The sequence below is a fragment of the Orbicella franksi genome, chromosome 14 (assembly GCF_964199315.1).
Source record: "Orbicella franksi chromosome 14, jaOrbFran1.1, whole genome shotgun sequence".
Lineage (NCBI taxonomy): Eukaryota > Metazoa > Cnidaria > Anthozoa > Scleractinia > Merulinidae > Orbicella > Orbicella franksi.
The window spans coordinates 11,715,348-11,736,720 of NC_138158.1; the positions used below are offsets into that span (position 1 = coordinate 11,715,348).

Here is a 21,373-nt window from a genome sequence, read left to right on the forward strand (position 1 = left end):
ATGAATGCGCGCGCTCTGATTGGTCAATCAGCTATGGTTTATTGTGCCAGTAAATTCACGGAAATTTCGCGTGTCTTCTGAATTATTATATAAAAGCAATAGACCACAAGTTTTTATGGTTTATAAGCTGATAAACCACGTGGGATTTTGGAAGAACACTCGAAGAATTCGTAAATCACACGCCTACGGCTCGTGATTTACGAGTTCTTCTCATGTTCTTCCAACATCCCGCGTAGTTTATCAGCCTGTAAACCATAAGAACTTGTGGTCTATTGCTTAAATGTAAGTAATTATGTGTTTAGCAAAAACGAAAAAAAAAAAGGCCCGTCAGGAAAACGAAGCTTTTCGGCGAAAACGCTCTTCAAACCGAAAGAATTTGAAAACGCCGGCTTTACGTTTTAGTGTGGGCGGAAAACATTTTGAAAACGGAGCTTTTAGAAAACGATAAGCTCCAGTCAAGGAAATGATGTGACTTCCTTGTCCGAGTTTTTCTCAAACACAGGTCTACAATGACCGGTGATTGTTGCGTTTTTAAATTTCTGCGGCGAAGTTTTCTCTAGCTCCTCCCACTACTGAAGGTAGACGAGATATAGACATTTGGCCGTACTCATCTTATCAAAAAGTTGGACATTGGTCTACACCATATTCAGTTTAATGATCAGAGCCGAAGGGATCCAGAGATCACTGGATGCTGTGAAAGGGTACCTGCATGTAAGGACGGATTGGTAGAGAAATTGGGAGCAGCTTTCAATCAGTCTATACCAGTCCAAAGGCGCATGCTCAATGTTCATCCTTAGTGACCTAACAGTCTGTTAATACAGAATACATTGGCTGTACTCAGAAGCCAGAACTTGAAGAGTACATTATCTTCTGCTGTTAGCAAACATCCCAAAGAGAGGAATAACAATAGAACCGTTGATCTTGCCAGGAAATTCTCAGACAGTCTAAAGAAGTGCCTTGGAAAACGGGCAGAAGTAAGATAAATTGTCGGCGATTCGGAACACCCGATCAGCCTCTGATCGCGAAGGAGTCTGTTTGAAACATTAACGGCGAGGCATGTAAACGTTTAAAATTCTAAATGTCGAATTGTAAGTATTTATTGTTTGCAACTATTTTACCTTTCAGCTTTACACTTACTGATTAATTTTGCTAACAGAAGTGAATTGACTGCTTAGAAGGATCAGTCTAGGCTTTCAGAAGGGGCCGGTCCAGTTTGACAGTTTCAAAACTCGACCTGTTTTTCTTGCAGGTTTACAACTCGGGTGAATTGGGGCACATAGGCGGTACGGAAAGCACAAAAGCCGTCCATCCGGTGCGATTCAGTTTGGATCGGTCTCGTGTCAACATCTGGTAAAGTTAGTTTAGTTCCGCTCCCACAAGTGGGGGAATAGGGTCAGAACATAGGCTAACCAAAAAAAACCCTACAGAAAATAAACTGATCCAACCTGAGCTGGGTCAAAAGACCTCGCGTCTCTGGTAGCTTGTGTTATATAGTGATTGTCAGATTACGTTGTTTTTTAATACCTTTGCAGGTATTAAACTTTCCTGGATGGCAGTCTGCGTTGTACGCGACAATTTCTTCCTTCACATTCTATGCAGCTTTTAACAGAGCCTCAACTTAAGAATAAAAAGTACGTTCTCGGTGATATGCTTTACTTTTCTTTCCACGATGTTGTGTAATCACCTCAGAGACAAAAACTATATACCACCATGATCATTGAGTTCTCAGTCATAGCACCAGCTCTATAGCCAATAGCTTGGAAAAAGATTGAAATTCAAGATCATTCCAAAGTAGCCGAGGGACTGTCAGTGATTAGCAATCTTAGAGCTTTTTACACGCCAAAAGTCGATTAAGTTTCTTCCTCAAAACTGGCTGAGTCACAACACTCCCGACAATATCGTTAGCGCGAGTTATATTTTCACTGTGAAAAAATCCACCAGAAACTTAAAACACCCAGCTTTCAACTCAGTCCGTCAAGACAAAAGGACAGCAGATCATTAAAATTCAACTTCACGTGAAGGTGTAAATAATTGATAATCTCATAATATAAAAGTAATAGTCGATGTTCATTGTATTGAGCGGGGTGATCAAGCGGATAGCATCAACTAGGTATATGTAACTTATAACGAAACATTGTTCTCACGCTAAATATATATGCCCTGATATTTTCTGAACAGCATTTTTCTTGTTGCTTTACAGAAATCATGGATGGCAGAATAACTTTTTGCCTTATCCTCTCTTCGCTGTTCCTTATTGTCAAATCATGGCCCACGGAAGTACGACCCGTAGCTAAACAGGAACCAGGTGAGTTGCAACTCATTGCTCTTTTTCCACTCGGCTGCATACAAGCTGTATAAGGAAAAAATAACACGGGACAGTAGACGCTTTTGATTTTCTTTCTCTCACATCTGTTTGTTTAAATCACAACTTGAAATGTTTAGGACGTAACAAAGCAATACTTTAAGTTGCGCCTCTGCACTGGCCTCAACAAAGAAGGAAAGGGTATTTCAGCAAAGTGAGGTTTTTGACCTTACTGAAACATTTTCTTCTTTACGAAAAAGTCGTGTGTTCCACCGTATCACTGTGCAAGAGCTCGTTGAAATTTGTGCTGCCTTTAAAAAGGTCTTTTGCATGTAGTACAGATTTGGTCTGTGATGAAAATCATTGCAATTAAATCAGTCTCGACCGTGAAAAACGAGGCCAGAATATAACCTTAGGTCAATGTTTTTAGCCAGAGCTAAATTGATCATGCAGTTTAGCTATTTTGCGACTGTTAAACATATTGTGGCGTTCAAAACTAGAGCTCACTGAGAATTTTAAAATTGCACGACAGGATTAGAGCGGATTTTTCCTGAAATGTTTAAATTCGCGTTTCAAGCAACCTTTGTAAGGGGGTGAAACAAGGGGATACAGCCCAGAATCAGGAAATTGAGATATGTAACTAACGGAAAACAGGGTAGATATAGAGAAAATCTGTTTTCAGAAAAAATCATCTCCGTATTTTCAGACAAAATTGTTTAGATTTTACGTTTCTTAGCTTTATTGTCAGAGTCTTTTGTGTGAAGTAGCTGCTTGACACGATTGCAAACTGGTGGCGCTGGTTGAGCACACGCTTTGTGAATATTCAATAACAGAGCTGGTGAAAACTGTTTTGTTTTACTCAGCGACGTCATTCGAAAAGCACCGGTAATTTAGCCATTGAAAGACAGCACTTGAATGTTTGTATTTTTGTTTCGAAACAAATTCTAAACTTTTACTTTATTAACTTTCCTGAAGTCTTGGTTAAAATTAGGGGTGATAAGCGTGTGTTGTGCTTGGCTATAGGGAAAAGATCGCTTGTTGATGGAACGGGTGACCAAAACCTACTATAAGAAGAAGTTTGTGCAATTCTGTAAGAGTTTGGAGTGATCTGAATTCCATGGAAAACCATCTGCGTTTTTCCTTAGTTTAAAGCCTTGCCGGCTATACTTTTTCTGTAGTTCTTGCGCAAAAACAGAAAAAATATAGAAGGTAAACTTGATTGGAGCAGCACAAGGGAAAAGCGGAGTTAGTTTTCGATCGAATTTCAAATACATAATAAACTCTTACAGACGTTCATACTCTTATAGCACGCTTCGGTTACCTTGGTTGATAAAAAAAGAAACGGTTGAAAGTAAAAGCTCTTAAAATCAACATTCTGTTTCCCACAACATCCAAATGACTAGGCCGATCAAAAGATTGATTCTCATGTCTCAGCTGATTTCATTACGTAGGAGCAAAATGGGGAATTACGGGTCCCTTATGTGTATACAGTTTTATGACTGATTTATCAACGATACTGCCATAAAAGTGAACACACGATCTCTAATTTGTTCCGACGAAGGGCTTATGCACAAAGTTCCAAAATTCGGCAACTTCACTTGGCCGCCGTCAGTGAACCACCAAAATGCTGGGTGAATGCCTTCCAAATCACCAAATCGCGAATTTTCAATCTAGAATTCTATGAAAAGTTCGGACGAGCTGGAGTTTCCTTCAGAATCTTGGCTTGAGGTACGGAATTTTTGTCGGTGTTCGGAAATCTCCGGATAGCTTTGAGTGAAATCCAGCCACCAGGCATTTGGTGTCTTCGCATTTCTTCGCACTAATTTCGCAAATCTTTTTCGTAATTTGCACTCGTATTATATCTTCATGAAGGATATTACATGGCGGCGCAAAGATATGAATTTTATACGAGTGGTAAAATAGACTGACTATACAAAAGCACTCGCGCGCATTCTCTTTCTGAGCATGGTTGCGATTTTAGGGCTTATGCACAAAGTTCCAAAGATTCCAAAAGGAATCAGTTAGCGATCCAAATCGCGATCGGTTTTCTCAGCAATCATTCAGAGACTAGGCTTCATTAACGTTTCTATATTTGTTTGGTTTATTATCAGGTGGTAAAAGACAAACTTGGTTTTATCCCCCACCACCACCACCTCCTCCTCCTCCACCACCCCCACCTCCTGGCCCCCCGGGACAAGATGGACCAATGGGACCTGCAGGACTTCCCGGACCGGACGGACCTAAGGGCCCTCCAGGACCCCCGGGACTACCTGGACCACCTGGCATACCTGGATATCCAGGGAACCCCGCGGGACCCCCAGGGAGAGATGGACCTCCTGGACCTCCCGGACCAGCCGGTGGTCGAGGCCCGCCCGGAGACATGGGGGCGATGGGAGCCCCCGGTGGAGCAGGTGGCGCCGGACAGCACTTGGGGAAACGGAAGAGAGAAATGACTGAGTGGGGCGAAATCACAAGACTGTGAAGAAAAATCACAAACTACCACCGATATTGAGAAAATACGTACAGCTGGAGAACATTGCTACGCTTTTGTTACGATTTTCTTTCGCTCTGTTAGCTACCAGACTGGGATTCCGGAAACCGTCTAGCTTTTTTGTATGAGAATCTCCACATTTTGTATTTTTAGGTTTGAAATAAATTTACATGGTTTTCTATCCACTCATTAATTTTTTCAAATGATTATAAGTTATCATCATGCCATTTTCTAAGTTTTCCTCGTCCTCAAGCCTTGTGGCCATTACTTTTTATCTGTTGTTGAGTTTTTTCAGAAAATGAGCCATTTGAAAATATATAACACCTGGTATGTGTGTTAAGTTATATCACAACAGAAGGTTTCAATAAAATACATCTTCCCTAAATACACCTACACTTTCCTTGTGATACACCGTGTGGGTCAGTTCGAAACTATGCCGGGGTTGTTGTGTTATGTTCTCAGTCAAGACACTTTGCTATCGCAGTGCCTCCGTACAACCTCGAATTTAATGCTTGGGGTAAGCTTGAGATACTCCTTGTCGTTTCATGCTACGGAAAGCGGAGGCGAGCGCCGGCCTGATGAGCCACTAGTTTCAAATGCAGACTTTACCTGTGACTACTTATTGTATTGTACCATAAATATAACTAATCTAATCGCCATTTTTTTCATTAAATAAATAAATAAATGAGAAGGACTACGGTAAAGAAGAATATTAAAAAGTAATTTCGCGATCATCTGTGGGAGGCGCGTTGGCCTCATGGCTAGTGCGCTCGACTTTGCAGCGAGCGGTCTGGGTTCGAGCCCTGGCCGGGGACATTATGTTATGTTCTTTGGGCAAGACACTTTACTCTCACGGTGCCTCTCTCCACCCAGGTGTATAAATGAGTAACCCTGCGATGGACTAGCATCCCATTCAGGAGCAAGCAGAAATACTCCTAGTTGCTTTTTGCTACTGAAATCGGGATAAGCTCCGGCCTGATAAGCCACTTGGTTCGTATGCAGACTTTACCTTTTTTTACCTCGCGATCATCTCTGTTATGTATAAAGATCAATTTTTCCTACCTCGCGTCGAAAGCAAATATAAGAGGAGAAACCAACCAGGGGCGTAACCTCATTTTTAACGATCCAGCCTACATATGGAGGGTATGCTAACCTAAGTCTTCTTCGATCTTCCTAGACAAATCGGTTAGAGGAACGAGACTGTCGCCTCCCTCTTATCGATTTGTTTAGGAAGATCGAAGGGGACTCTGCTCGTAGGGTAATGCTAACCGGGAAATATTCGCAAATACACCCTCGGAAAAACTCTGTCCTTTCTGGTGATTTACATGTATTTCAGTCGACAGCGTCTGGACTCCAGCCGACCTAAATACTAACCAAAAAGAGAGCAATTTACAAATAAACGCGGTTGCCTTAATTAACGGCACATATCAAGAGGATCCCCGGCGAGGTTTCACTTGCTTGGTGAGCCTTGACGTTAAGTGGATGAAAAAATTGTAGGCCAGGGTCTTCGGACCTTCTTTTGGCTAACTACGACACAGACTACTAATATAGTATATCGGTAAATAAAATATAGTGTAGATCATTTCATTATTTGCCCTGAAAGAGAATTGCATTTACCAAGATCGAACGGTGGAGGGCGGCTGGTCTAGATTCGGTTGACCCGGTTGGTTGGCGTTTTGGCAAATATATCCATTTTTTTTGTTTTCCTCTTTCACTGTTAGTCGCCGAAGCATCGTTCACTGAGACCAGTCTTGGAGTAGAAATACCGGGTATCAAGATGGTTGTAAACCATACATCGTTCTCTGGCACGTCTCCTTTTACATCAATTTAGTGTCCCTCCCTTCCCCACTCCCCCTGGGACGAGGCGCCACAATTTACCCAACAAACGGGGGAGCTAAATGGTCGATGTTCTCAGCATGTATCAACAACTATCCCTCTTAGCCGGCGGGGCCTTGGGACGAGGAAGAGATGGTTCTGGAGACACATGACTTGATCGTCGAGATTCTTGGACTAAGATCATCCCTAATTCAAGGCCTGTTACCCTCCCGGTGAATATGTCAACTGGTCGATTAGTGTAACTAGACCTCAACAGATTTCAACAAAAGTAAATTGAATCAGAGGTAAACTTCTGACAGGGTTTCGAGATTTAGGACTTCAGTGAAAATTCTCCCTTTAGCCAGATATTTGGCGGATATTTTCAGGATGAAAACATTGAATTTTAGTCCAAGAATCTAGCCAACCGACTACCGTGTCTTTTCTCGTGCCAAGCCCTAGCCGGCTATGGGGTGGAGGGTCACTGTTTTTCAAGGTACATGTAGGGTGACCCGGTTTGGATATCCAAAGCTCACTGCTTCCGCAGAGTTTTGCAACATTTCACGACGCCTGAAGTATTTACGAAGTACAGTAAATACCCGCGGCTAGGAACCAAGTCGCTTAGGAAACTGCTGGCAGAAATTTGCCATTTTAATACCCAAAAATAGAAAAACCTGTTTAGCCAAGCAAAATCAAGCAGGTTCTTATGTGGTTACAGTTAAATTATGATAAACATTTTAACCAAGGAGTGTGACTTTGAGATTGCAAATTTATATTGAAAGAAAAAATTTTATATTACAAATATGTATTACAAGAAAAATTTGTATTTGTACATGCATAATACAGATGTAAGCAAATACTGTATACTCAACGACTAAACCAAGGTTTATTAATTTTTCTGGTAATCAACAACTGTATCTCCTTCGTAGAAAATAAGAACCTAATTAAGTAACTACTTAGTCTAGATTACCAATAATTACTCCAAAATACAAGAACCTATTATGCCAGACTTCAAAAAATGTAGGTTCTTTCGCGCGGGTTTTCACTGTATTTACGAAAAACAAATATGGAGAGTGGGAGACCACCTTCCTAAATAAGGTTGAAAATTAACGGTAAACTGCTGTCTTCAACTGGATAGGAACACTTTAAGACAGTAAATAGCCTGGCAAACGTGTTCAATGGTGCACGATCATGTTTTGCCAGACGCTAAATACGTCAAATGAAACTGTCTGCTGCTAAAGATTTTTCTGTTGTCATATCTTGACTTCCAGTCGTATACATACTAGTGATGCAACGCTTTCGAGTAGTATACCACGGAATATCCCACCAGTTACTTGTATTTTCTCGGTATACCAAGAAAATAAAAGCGACAAGTGGAATATTCTATGGTATACTACGAGAAAGCGTCGCATAACTATTTTATATCATGCCATAGAAAATACAGAGGCCAAACACAATCAGTGGGACATACGCGCGGAGCATGATGGGAAGGTTGGGTGTCATAACGTCGAATATACAACGGCTTTCCTTTATTCTGATCGGCTGTATTTTCTATGCCATGGAATATTTTGATCATCGCAAACGCTCCCCAGAGCATTCACGTGTGGACAGGCGTAAACGATCTGTCAATGATCTCAGACTCGGGTCAGTGGAACTGCAATTTAAAAGGAAGTTAACTTGCAATGCCTCCTATCTGCTTTTACTCATTATTTAACTGTCCCTGCTGAAGCGGTAAAACTGATTTGTTCTCAAAATCTGCCCAGGGAAATATTTAGCAACACCAAACTTTATTTGTTATATAACAGATGACAAGAGTCTTCAGTATAGCGGCTGCAGCAGTTCAAAGCAGCCTGTACCACTTCCCACCACTCGGCCAACTACTAGTCTTGACGATGGAGAAGCCAACTTCTCCGTGTCTCCTGATAGCACAGCTCCGCGCAGGAAATGTGTTGTGGTTTCAAAACTCATTTTCTGAAAAGGAGAGGCATTTGACTCGAGTCCAACACGATTGAATGCTTTGATGGTGCCTTCGAACGTCATGTAATCCGACACCAGGCTGAGATGACGTGGGTCTACATGGATTCCATAAGCGCTGAAAACGTTCTTTATTTCCTGCAAAAAATCAGTGATACAAAATAGTTGATGGAGTCGACACGGAATTTAACCAATGGCAAAAGACGATCATTTTGTCATCGCTTGGTAAATATAAAAAAATTAATAGCCCCTAAGTAGTCGGTGCTTGACAATGTGTTGACATTGTCGTTTCAATTTAATAAAATACACAATTGAGAAATTCAGAAGCAAGATATGAAAATGCAAAATACCTGCTTTATAACTTTTGCTGCCGCTTCGATCCCATAAACGCGCGCCATGGCATGAATGTCGTTCGTATATACTTTTGTTAAGTCTAATATATCGGCGTGTCGCCATGCAGCCTGATAACAAAGAAAAAATAATGACTTAGGTTGGTCAGGCTGATGAGTCGGTCAGGTCTCAACAGGTCCATCACAGGTCGGCTGGATCGCTAGCAATGGTCAGTCAGGTCGCTCGGTCGCTCAGTCAGTTATCAGTTTAGAATGGTAAGCATGATTTTAGTTTATTTTATTTTCCAGGTATTATGTACAAATGGGAACATGAGTTTGTTTGTGCGTTTTTAACTGTATTTTTCTAGTTTTTACTATCCGGAGCTTATTTACAAAGAGGAAGCTTCTGAAAACAAACAAAAGATATACGACAGTAATTCCCAGGTCATCTGGGCTATCTATTTGTGAAAATTTGAAATTACTATTGAGAAGTGAGCATTGGATGAATGAGTGGTTTTCAAAAGAGGAAATCTCCAAATCAACAAATGTCCAGTCATCTGCTGCTATCCGGGGACAAAGGATCTAGCAGTTTGGCCAGTAATATCAGTTTTTTCTGTTCATAAAAGGGCAAGGACTTATAAATCATGTGGTTCTCGATCTCTTGGTCTGTCACTCACCTGTAAATTAACTCCTTCTGTTTTTAGGACTGCTGTATCATTGTTTTCGATCAAAAAACAACGATTTATCTTTGGCGTTTCATAAACAACACTCTGTAGAAAAAGCAACGGTGGTAAACAAATTTTGTATAAGTTGCTGATACTTCAACAAACAATAATAATAAAAAAAAGACGCATTACACCGCCAAAATTTGTAGATGTCCTTTTATGTCAAGAAGGTTTTATTCACGCTATTAATTTTCAAGTTGCACTGACTTATTAGCCTCAAGTACGGAGTTAATTTGTACCTGTGCGAGACACAGGTAAAGAGCCTTGTATAACCACAACTAAATTTACATTGTTACAACACAAGAGTAGCCATTACTAACAGGGCAAACTAACAAATAGCTGAATTTGAGTTATTAACGAAGAGACTAATGTAAGATATAGAGAATAATGCATAGGCCCGCGTAGACATGGAATTTCCCTTCGAGTATTCAACTCGAATTCTCACTCGTTCGCTGCGCTCATTCGTGAGATATAAAGTTGAACAAGAGAAGATAAATTTCGTACCTACAAGCAACCATGTATTATTTTGTTTACTATATCAACATACTGATAACGACCTTTTTGACGATTTTGTGAATATTTCCGACCACTTTCCGAAGATTATCCAAAAGTTGTCCGAAGGCCATAAGAACTTTTCTGAATAGCGTGCGAGAATTCCGCGGAAGATCCGAAGATGTTTCGATCATACACCAACAAATTTAAGTACAGTTAAAGGGTCAAACACGATATCAACCATTACGTCATCATAGTGATATTATCGCAATTTAACACGTGTTCAATTACGGCTTTTCTCAGGGCTGGAAATCCTTGTAAAGCATTGCAGTTTATATAACAAAAACATTTCACACAACACTAGGATTATATGATTCTAAATTTGTATTTGCTCTTCTTTCCAATAAATAATTTGCCTTCGACTTTTTCTCACAGACCTGATGGGCAAGTTTCTCTATCAGTGATGACACTTGTATTCTGTAGCTTGTAACAGGAAACTGGAAAAAAGTTGAAGTGTATACAGTAAATGTCTGATATAGGGTGCTAAATAGTTATTGGGTCTTTTTGTTTTGCTGGCTTTATGGAGGAGTCAAGAAAAACCTTCAGATGGGGTAAAGGAGAGGATGAAGAACACATGGCATAATATCGCAGCCTATTCAGCATATAGACCACAATACAAGTGGCATATGATCGTTAAGGTGCTCTTACTATAGCATAGCAATGTGGGCTCTGAGAAAACTGTCTCCTCACAAGCGATCCTGAGCCATGCAACATTTGTAATGGCATGTAGTGGCCGAAATACATCGTAAGGACTATTGATAGGTTTATACTAAAACACCTACTGCAACAGATGTGACAACTATAGAGACACAAATTTCTACTCATGTTAATACCCAAACATCCATGTGTTATTCTCATTACGTTTTCTTAGGTTGTTTTTCAGCTGGAAATCTCTTAGGCTAGGATTTAAAGGAACCTTAAAACCAATTGGCATGTATGACAGCTTGTGAGCAAGAGTACTGTGACCAGGAAAATGACATGGCAACGGTGAAAAGGCTAACATTACTGCAAGAAATCATGTTGTCCTGAGAATTAAATCTCGTATAAGCCCATGTGCTTACATTGAGCTGGCCTGGTCAGGTATACCACAGCACTGCTTACCTTCAAGGACACTTCACACCACTTCTCTTTCTTGACATCATAAGAATAAGATCCAACACGAATGTCGCTTTCCAAAACACGCTGAAAGCATAAAATTAATTTGTTTACAGTCTGAAGGCAATAATTTACAAGCTACGATTTGGTGGCCTCATTGCGACCATATTGGACAATGAGAAAATGTGCGCAGATAAAAATAGGCCTTACTTTTAAAAGATGATCGATGTAGTGAAACATCAGGCCAATTCTTATCATTTCAAGTGGAAAAAAAGGACAAAAATCAGACCACCAAATCGCAACTTGTAAATTGAAGTAAGTAAATGAATAAAGGGCTTGATCATAATCATCCCAAATGGAATGATCACAAATTTGGATGTAAATCTTGATTACGAAAACACGTAAATATGATGCTTCTTGAAGTAGCATCTGTATCTTTTGTTTGCGGTACCTGTATTCGGGTACTATCAACATTGAAGGGTTGGTGTTTGATCCTATTCTCGTCTTCCTGATCTTTACTTTCGCTGTAATGTAGATCTTCATCTTCTTCAAAATAAATGGTACAAACATAAATGAACAGATGAAACAATTGACTATTGCAGCTGCATCTTTAGAATTATGCTCTCTAGCTTTGGCAGTCTAGTAACACAATTTAAATGACCTGAGTTGAATGACCTCCAATTGTGGCTCCCAGCTTGTACGTAGCGCTCAGTGCCACAGCCTAGTCCACAGCGAGGAAGGGCATGGATTCAACAGTTTTTAGAAGAGCTTCAAAACATTTTTGTGAGTAGCTAGGGTCAGTGGTCTAATATGTTGGCTTCTAAACAAACTGTTGGGCTTTGTCAGTGGGCAAGTGAAAGACTTGGGTATTTATCAATTTGAAGTAAATAAAGGAAAATTACTCAGTAACTCCCTGTAGCAAGCTAGGTTTTAAGTGTTATGGTTGTATGTGTGCTTATATAGTGAGGTGTAATAGGAAGCATGGCCACAGAAAATGCATGAATGAATTGGTTAAATGACGAACGTTCACTGCTCCCATGGAGAGCAAAGGTACCAAGTTGAAACACAAATTTCTGCTGTGAAGATTTCAAACTTTCAGTGCTGCGCTGATGGAGATAAATACCATACAAAATCGACATGTTTTTGAGGAGTGGCAAGTTAACAGGGTCACAAAGGAAACTAAAATGGGAGGCTATACCAATCTAAAATGAGACCAAGCTATGCCAGTCTAATGCAAGTCTTAAATGGAACCAAGCTATGCCCCAAACTCAAATGGGACCAAGCTATTCCAACCTAAAATGGGACCAAGCAATATATTTTGACCAGTCTAGAATACTTGTTTTTAATACAATGTAAGACTTTGGTTCGATTCAGTCTTCCTCAGATAATTTTTGAAACTATAACTACATTTTATCCTAAGTTGTAAGAACATATTATACATACTCTAACAGGTTACTAATATGTTTTTCAATCCAACTTGACTGAGCTCAATTTGCAATTACTTAGCATATAGAAGTTGGACAGAGACAAAGAACAGTTGAAAAGCTTTTGAGGTACTTGCATATTTCCACTCTGAATAGAAAACAAAAGCAAGTTCCCGCTCCAAAAAAGATAAGAATACTACAAGAATTTAAATACGCAAGTAAGCACGCTTGAACCTAAAGAGAAATAACGGAAGGCAATGTACAAGGGGGTTACTGTAAACTTATGCAATGTACTTACCCTGGTAATTGTTGTCCACTGTTGAATCCATTGTCACCTCGCTGTCGTCATCATCTTTGTAAGTGCAACAAATTAAACCCAGTAAATTATGCGAGCAAATGGAAAAAAGTTTGTCTGCAGAAGCAATCATCACTCAGCACACTGAGGCTATAACAATGATTATGCTCTCTTCATTCCGGCACCTCTCCTTTAAGTATTCTGTTTAGTTTCTTTATTTGCACACAAGTGCATTCTCATCTTGCTGAAACTGGGATCGATTTGAATGAAAAGAACCTACATAGACAGTTTCGGCTAACATGTTCACATCCTTGTTGCCACCCAGTTCAGATCATATGATGACTTATTTGGAAGGTTACAGCTGTTTTGTTTGTACGTACTCCCATGCAATCAGCTGTATATGACAAATTACACAATTGTAACCTCCCAACATGAAATGAATCATTATGTGATCTGAATTGCCGGGTGGCAACAAGGATGTAAACACGTTAGTCAAACCGTTTATTTTGAATGGGTTTGGAAGAAGACTCGTTTTTGCACAGAGGCCAGGGTTAACTTGAAAATAGCCTATTGTCAGGTTGTTCTTCTTACCCTCGGAATTGTATTCAAGTTCATTGTCAGCCACTTGCTCATCCTCATCTGGCGGTTCATAGCTGGCATGCTGTGAAATCAGATTTTAAATGGAGATAATGAGACTCCAATGACATCAAACAGGTACATGTCAGGTACATGTGTCCTGAAGCCTCTACCTTCCAGACAATCAGGTCAGTCAATGAATGGAAAATCCAAGTCTAGAATTGATCAGAATTTACAGCTAATGGTAACCTGCCCTATACTGTATTCCACATCACTCAATCACAGGATACCTGTTGACGTCTTTGCCTTTGTTTTGCTTCATTAGCATCTCCATCTGCTGCTTCTTCATCAGATAACTCAGCATTGTCATCATCATCATCACCATTATCTTCTGCAAGAGTTTAAAAGTAAAAGATTATACATCACCTGCAAAAGCAGTTCTACATAACAAAAAATAATGACAAAAGACAGACCTCAGCAAAGTTATGATAAAGTAAAGGCTGCTTTCCATATGATCACAATGATTGCTCCAGAAAAAAAAATGTCCATATGATTGCTATGATTGCTACAGAAAAAACAATTCCCACGAGAACCAGCAAGCTTCAGCATAATAGTGGAAACACTCCAGTTTTCACACATTTTGTCCTGTGCAATGTTGAAAATCACTGAATGGACAAATAAATGCGTTTTGCCATTTTCCCTCAATGAAAGGGGAAAGGGGGGTTTCAACAAGTTTTTACTAGTTGCTATGATTGACATTTGAAACATTTGCATGTGTTTATATAGGGTTCAGAGCCACCTTAAAGTTTTGAAAATTTATGTGGCTCTGAACGCTATGTACAGAATTGTTTTGAACTTTGCCAAAAGTTGCGTCTTATCGTGCTTATTAAAATTTGATAATATAAAAAATTCACCGAATTCTAAGCCTCTAAAGCTGTATTTAAGGGTGCTTTTAGCAGGTCATACTGTTGCCATGGTAACCTATTGTGTCACTAAAATGATAACAACGTGTTAACCAATGACTGGGCAGTTTTTTTGATACCACGATTGTAGCCTCAAGTGATAAAGAGTGGTTATGACGACCCATCAAAATCTAAGTGCTGGAAAGTGTTTTGAGCCACCTTATGCTTTAAGAAAATATATACTTTACTGGAGTTTGCATCAAACAGGCGACCGTAAAGCAGCGCCCACAAAATTAATCATGGTCATTTTCATCAAGTTACTCAAAGCTTACTTGGAGCTATATCTTGTTCAGTTAAGCTGTCTTTAATTTAATTTTCCTGTTATAGAGCATCTTCTAGTTTGAAATAAATTATTGAGAATGCAAAAAACAAAATAGTTGATCACTTGTTTTATTTAAAATGGCCTAATCTTTTTGCAATTTAAACTTCATGATGCAGAACAAAACAGACAACAAAGCTAAATAAAATTACATGCATCTAAAACACATAAATAGCAGTTTGGGAGATGCAGTGGTGAGTGTTCCAGTCTCTGGGTTGGGCAGTTTGGGTTTGAGCTCTGGCTCGGATCACCGCCATGCATTCTTGGGAAAGACACCTCATAGTCCCACTCTTCAACCAGGTATGCAAATGAGTCGTAAACTGTTACCAAAACCAAACAAAGTCCTCAAGGTGGGCTTGAATTCTACCCATGGTGAGTAGCAATATTCTAAGTCGATTCAAGCTTTGGAAACCAGAATAAGCTCTCAGTGTAGACCAGTTTGGCCCAAGCCAGGGTGACAATCAATCAAAGTTGAAGTTATCTTTCATTTATAGTAAAATATGATTTGAATTTCTTACCCTGAGCAATTCCTTCTTCGTTGCTAACATTTCTTGGATGTTCATTGTCTTCTGCAGTCTCAATTATCCTGCAATTTCATAAGATACGCATATGTGTATAAATCAGCAAACTTACATGTAGCAGTACAAAAACACATGAGATGAGAAGTAATTGCATTAGAAAAGACTGACAGAGCACTACTACTATGATTAAGGTGGCATTTTCCAACATTTCAATGAAAACTATTCAGCAGTTTTGAGTCAAAATTGTTCCACATGGATTTCAAAATACTACCATGATTTGCTGCATTGCAGTGCTTTGAATTCATATCATCATACATAAGTTGAAAGTTTTCCTAAAGCTTTATACATATAGCTATTGCATTAAAGCCAACAAAGTGGTGACCCAGAATTGCCACAGACGAGTGCACCTGAAATAATAGGTTACAGATTCACTGCGAACATGTCAAGTACATATTCGCTTATCACAGAACTTTTACAAACAAGCTATTTCAATTAGCATTACATTGTTGGTTTAAAGCATTAAGTCTACACAACAAGACCAAATGGTGGTTTGGGTACTCATTTGCATTTTGCATATCAGCAAGAGGAAATCTGCAAGAAGTTACTTTTATTAGCACATGATGTCTCTCCTTTCATCTCATGAGACCTTTTTACATAGCATTTCTTTCACTATTATGTGGCTTTGAGTTACAAAGTGGGTAAAAGCACCTTGTTTACAAATCTCCAAGGAAAGACAAGACACCATTAGAATAACAATTATTGTTACATCTCATTAATCTTTGCTCAATATACTACCTTTCAGTCTCGTTACATAACCCTGAGGTTTTGATTTGACATAGTTAACTGAAATTGTTGTAGCACTTTGCCAAACTGACCTTTCATTGTTTTTAGCTTTTGTGGCTTTTACAATTGCAGAAATTAACTTTTTTATGAAACTTGATTCCATGTAACGAAGAATTTCTGCAGCTCTCACAGACAGTTCTTCCTAAAAATAAAGCAGAGTAGTTTAGCATTCTGGTATTATTTTGAATCTTAAGCTGATGATGAGTTCAAAGCTTATTGACAAACACCTTCTTTAAAAGAATGTGCATTCACTTAGGGAAGTTTAAGACACTTCTCTATTCAATTTATCAAGACAACATGAGACAACATGAGACAACTAGGACCAGGTCTAAGGGCTGACTGTAGTTCATAATGCACCAATCTGGGTGATGTTAAATATGCCAATGCCCAAACAAATGTGTGATGATTAACAAATTACATTATTTTTTGGTGACACGTCTACTAATATATGGCATCAGTACTGACAATGATGGTAAATGATCCCAGCCTAATTACTAGTCTAGGGGCTACAAGGGAGAATCCAGGAATCAATAAGTTATTATGTTATTATTACTCTCTGATGATCACAGGCACTAGAGAAATGTATTTTCAGTGTTATTCCATCTATTTTAACTAGTTAAAACTGTTCAAAAGACTTTCTTTATCATTTCTACTACATAAAACATTAGAATGTAAGAATGCATATACTAGCCACAGATGATCTGACCCCAGTTTGGCATTAACGATGGTCGAATCTTAGTTATCACAGTAGATCTTTCTGTTATTTTTATTTCAAGCTATACAAAAAATTACTCTTACTTTTTACACATATTATTCAACCATGCAACCAACCAATCAATCAGTCAGTCATTAATTTTGTTTAGACATGTAACCTCTATTGACTTAAAAGTTTGTTCAAAACATGTATATGCCAACTAAAGATAAAAAGAATGTATACTAAGCAGAAAACCCTGTTTAAAAAATGAAAAAAAAAAAAAGAAACTTCAAAGTTACTAAAATTATGAATACTACTATTATTAAGTTAACAATTTACATAAATACAGTGGAACTCCGCTCAATGGACACCTGCTAAATATGCACACCCAAAATGAAATATAATGGACAGTTTTGTTTGTCCCAACAAAAAGCTCATTAATATTTTCTCCAAAATTAACCTGCTTAATACAGACAATGGGTATGTTTCTGTATTCCGAATCACTAACTATGGTATATCATCAACCCAATTTACAGACACTGGTTATCTGCACACTGTCTATTGTCATTGTCAGAATTACGTGCTTATTCTAACCAGTGTACCCTGCTCAAATAATGATAGATTTCTGAGTTAATATGATTTTATTTCTAAAACACAGTACCAAAAAAGTGTGTCAAGTACCTGCTGTTAAGATAATGATATTACTTAAACCTTTATGGAAAAAACTCATTTACAGCTGGTGCTAATTAACTTAACTGTACCCCCTATTTTGAAGCTAAATTTGAGCCTTATTCACCTTATGCATAAATTCATTTTATACTTTAAATTTTATGGTATCAGATGGAAGCAACCTTCTGAAGATAAAACTAAATCCAGACAAAGTTAATCTTAGGCTTAACTTATTCCTGCTCTTACCTTGTAAGATGACTCACTGAGAAATTTAAACTTGATGCGATGCACTCTAGATCTTTCGCCAAAGAAATACAAAATGAACATTTCCTCATAAGTGGTTTTCACATAATTATTTGTCAAAAGGTAGATGAGGGAAGACAATGTATTAAGATAAAGAGGGGGGTGGGGGTGTGTGGTTGCTGGATGTTCATTTAATACTCTTCTCCTTTATTTCCTGATCACAAGTGCACAGCAAGAGGATGCCGTCTGCTTGGGACTGTGAGCACAACATACGATATTTTGCCTTCATTACACAACCAAACACACTCAAAGGTAATGAGGTATGGGCATGTTACAAAATGTACTATGCATGAACCTCTGCGTACTACACTCATACCCAGTTTACGGTTTCGTGTAAGTAAAATATTAATTTATGTCAGTGCCGATTACAACAAATTACATGATGAAGTTTGCCCACTTAATATTAATAGGTTTGATAATCATGTTCATATATGGATTTGGACTGTGTATGGACTGGATATGGACTGCATATGGACTGGATATGGACTGGATATGGACTGGACATGGACTGTATATGGACTAGATATAGACTGGATATTGACTTTATATGGACTGTTTATGGACTAGATAGACTGGATATTGACTTTATATGGACTGAATATGGACTGTTTATTTTTTCTCAGCTTGTGAGTGGGCAATATAGAACATGAATATGCAAGAAGACGATAAAAGCTTCTTAACAGCAAATAATAAGCAGTGTGCTATACATACTTGTTCAAATTGGCCGGGTATCATGCAGTTTTAAAATAAAGAATAGGGATATTAAAACAGCACCATATCATGATTGTCAAATGCAAATTATTATAAGATTGGTAATGTTATTGCTTAATTATCAGTAATTTTACCACAAAACATGTTCAATGTTGAGTCGACTCTAGCCAGAATACTTCACTGGGGAAAGTGAACAGGTGCACTGACAATGTAAGAATAGCTATCATGAACTTATTACTACCAACAGTTCACTGAAAATGCATGGTGGAGAATTTCTCACCGTGTTCCTTTCGTCTTCGGTGACAATGACTCCCAGACATCAACAGATTCTAATACCTGCACAAAAAGCATAACTGATTACAACCCAGAAAGCTGGTTATCAACTTTCTACTAGCACGCCCTTGTGCTGCCCTAGCTACTGTAGTCCAGAGCAGCGTTTCACAGGGTTTACAAAGGGTGATGAAATCCAAATAAATTATACATCATATTTTAGAATGGAGACAATAGAGACAGTATGTGATACCTGTGCCAAGGTAACTTTTGTGAATTTCCTCTGCAACTGTTTGGCATGCTTGCGTGATTTTTTTCCTGGTTTAACAGGGAGATCCATACTGGGAGTCTTGATGTTTGCACTGGCAGTCAACAAGATTTCCCTAAAATTGAATATTCCAACAAAATTAACATTACATAAGGTATTTCTCAGAACTTCACTTTCAAAACCATTTCAATTCAAAGCCTGAAATGCAAGGTGCTTGATGTGATACATTTTTATATTTGTATACTTGACATAATAGTTGGTTGAGTTCTCTCATTTGCATATTATACACATTTTTCAAACTTAAATATCTCCAGCACCAATGCAGATATTTGCAAACGGTATATGGTGTTTTTAATCTTTCATGGAATTCTATGTGATTAAGCTAAAAATTCAAGGGGTAAATATTTGATCATAGCACCACTTTAAATACCAGTTTCATGTGCGGTATCATGTAAATCAATTTTACTATTGACACAACAAATAAGAGATACACTGTTTCATCACATTTTCAAATGATGAAGTGAAAAAAAGCAATGTGTAGTGGAATATTTATTTAACAAAATTACCTCAGCCTTGGAATTCCAAGAGTAACGTTCATTTCACCACGACCAGCAAAGTGAAAAGTGTTGAGTGTCATCTGAGTTGAGGGCTCACCAATAGACTGCATGAAAAGAACACGGACAACATTCTGGTTATTAGCAATGCCTTGGCAAAGCTGAGAGGTGCAACAAAACCAATCTAGCCCTGATGCTTCACACTATTTGTCACTGTGTTGTCCGAAATGTTCGCTTTACAAAATATACAGTGTTATGTCATGAAGACAGGGTGTACACTTGAGTTTAGTGTCCTCACCTGAGCTGCTAACAGCCCAACAGCTTCTCCTGGCTCTGCCAATGCTCGGAAAGCTTTCAGGTGCATTAGGTTTTTCAACTTGCTGGCTGGTAGTTTACCACTACAAACAATAACAACTTTCTGGTAACAGTTTCTCAAAGTCACATGATCTATGATTATTATTGTCATTAAGGATGATAAACATTGAGAGGGAAAGATTTTACTGTTACTTTTTTCATCCAAGAAGAAAAATGAAATAAATTATTATTTGTATTAACTACCCCTCTTTTATGCAAGCTTAGTCATAATTATATTATATGAATAACAAGACCTAATGCTTTCGTTGCAATAACAGCCCTATGGCCAAATAAACACAACCCTTTAATGTGCCTTAGCTTTCTGTAATGAGCACATCTTAATTCTTACTAATAAGTTCCACAATGTAATGAGCACTATTTCCAAGCATAGTTAAGTTAGTTAAGTTTGAAAGGTGACTTGTTGTCAAGAGTTATTGTTAAATTAAGTTATGAGGATGATTTGTTTTTAAGCATTACTGCATGTTTATCCATTAAAAACCCAAATCTTGTTGCACTTTACAAAGCATATGTTGAGATGAGTAAGCATTTGTTCCTATTGCGCCCATTAGATTGGGGAGGAAGCTGTTACACTATTAGCATCTTTCAAAACAGTGAATATAAATGATTTTAAAGAACAGCTCAGACATACTACTATGGTACTGATGAAGTAATCACAAATCAATATTCTGGGGGCAATCACCTTGTCATCATTGCTGTCTCTTAATGACTATATTCTTACTATATCAATGTGCTGTTGATTATATATGCACATATAACCAAATAAATACAGAGAAGCAGTGTTTGAACCTTTCTTCAGAATCCTCATCAGTCAAGCAGTTGTCAGGATTTTCTTCTATGTATTTTGTCACAGATAAAGAAAACCTCTCAGACACAGATCCAAAATGCCTGTCTGGTTGCAGCTTGGAAAGAACAGGATCAGGACAACCCGTGGCTTTCTTGATATATCTGCATAAAACAATTTTATAGTTCCTCAATTCTCTGCATTTCTAATTGCGTGACAGATAACGATCTGCATATGAAGTTGAACAACGCATGAATAAATTAAACCCCGAAGCACCGACCTGTATATAAAGTTTTGTCTCAAAAGTATTCACTGGTACAGTAAAAACCCACATAAAAGAACACGTTTTAGGGGTTTCAGGCTGATTTTGTTCTTATATATCAGGTGTTCTTAAGGTGTTCTTAAAATTGTTTCTAAAAATTAAATACTGCATAGACTACCAACAAATGAAATCATTGTGCAAGCACAACATTTTAATTAATTAATGATAGCACATATATTGATCTAGTTAGTACTGTAATTAGTACT

The 21,373-nt window shown here is 38.3% G+C and overlaps 2 protein-coding genes across 4 annotated transcripts in view; one reads left to right on the top strand and one right to left on the bottom strand.

Moving 5' to 3' along the window:
* Window positions 1-2,094: 2,094 nt before the first annotated feature.
* On the top strand, window positions 2,095-5,203 carry LOC145467740 (uncharacterized). The gene is made up of 3 exons (XM_081451341.1): window positions 2,095-2,110; window positions 2,201-2,305; window positions 4,414-5,203. The coding sequence occupies exons 2-3, from the start codon at window positions 2,206-2,208 to the stop codon at window positions 4,782-4,784; spliced, it is 471 nt and encodes a 156-aa protein (XP_081307467.1). The 5' UTR covers window positions 2,095-2,110; window positions 2,201-2,205; the 3' UTR covers window positions 4,785-5,203.
* Window positions 5,204-7,356: 2,153 nt separating this feature from the next.
* The window catches only part of LOC145467660 (DNA-directed RNA polymerase I subunit RPA1-like), a 67,559-nt gene continuing 53,542 nt past the window's right edge, over window positions 7,357-21,373 (bottom strand). The window contains exons 22-38 of one of the 3 annotated variants that reach the window (XM_081451255.1): window positions 20,851-21,009; window positions 19,988-20,087; window positions 19,702-19,796; window positions 19,121-19,250; window positions 18,878-18,933; window positions 17,830-17,875; window positions 16,253-16,362; window positions 15,375-15,442; window positions 13,866-13,966; window positions 13,591-13,660; window positions 13,003-13,056; window positions 11,732-11,826; window positions 11,287-11,367; window positions 10,563-10,622; window positions 9,586-9,678; window positions 8,930-9,040; window positions 7,357-8,717 (exon numbers count right to left, since the gene is read on the bottom strand). In XM_081451255.1, coding sequence (XP_081307381.1) covers window positions 8,424-8,717; window positions 8,930-9,040; window positions 9,586-9,678; window positions 10,563-10,622; window positions 11,287-11,367; window positions 11,732-11,826; window positions 13,003-13,056; window positions 13,591-13,660; window positions 13,866-13,966; window positions 15,375-15,442; window positions 16,253-16,362; window positions 17,830-17,875; window positions 18,878-18,933; window positions 19,121-19,250; window positions 19,702-19,796; window positions 19,988-20,087; window positions 20,851-21,009 — 1,723 coding nt within the window. In that variant the 3' untranslated portion in view covers window positions 7,357-8,423. Of the gene's footprint in view, window positions 8,718-8,929; window positions 9,041-9,585; window positions 9,679-10,562; window positions 10,623-11,286; window positions 11,368-11,731; window positions 11,827-13,002; window positions 13,057-13,590; window positions 13,661-13,865; window positions 13,967-15,374; window positions 15,443-16,252; window positions 16,363-17,829; window positions 17,882-18,877; window positions 18,934-19,120; window positions 19,251-19,701; window positions 19,797-19,987; window positions 20,088-20,850; window positions 21,010-21,373 lie in introns of all 3 variants that reach the window. The other 2 variants (XM_081451254.1, XM_081451253.1) reach the window with 2 other exon arrangements.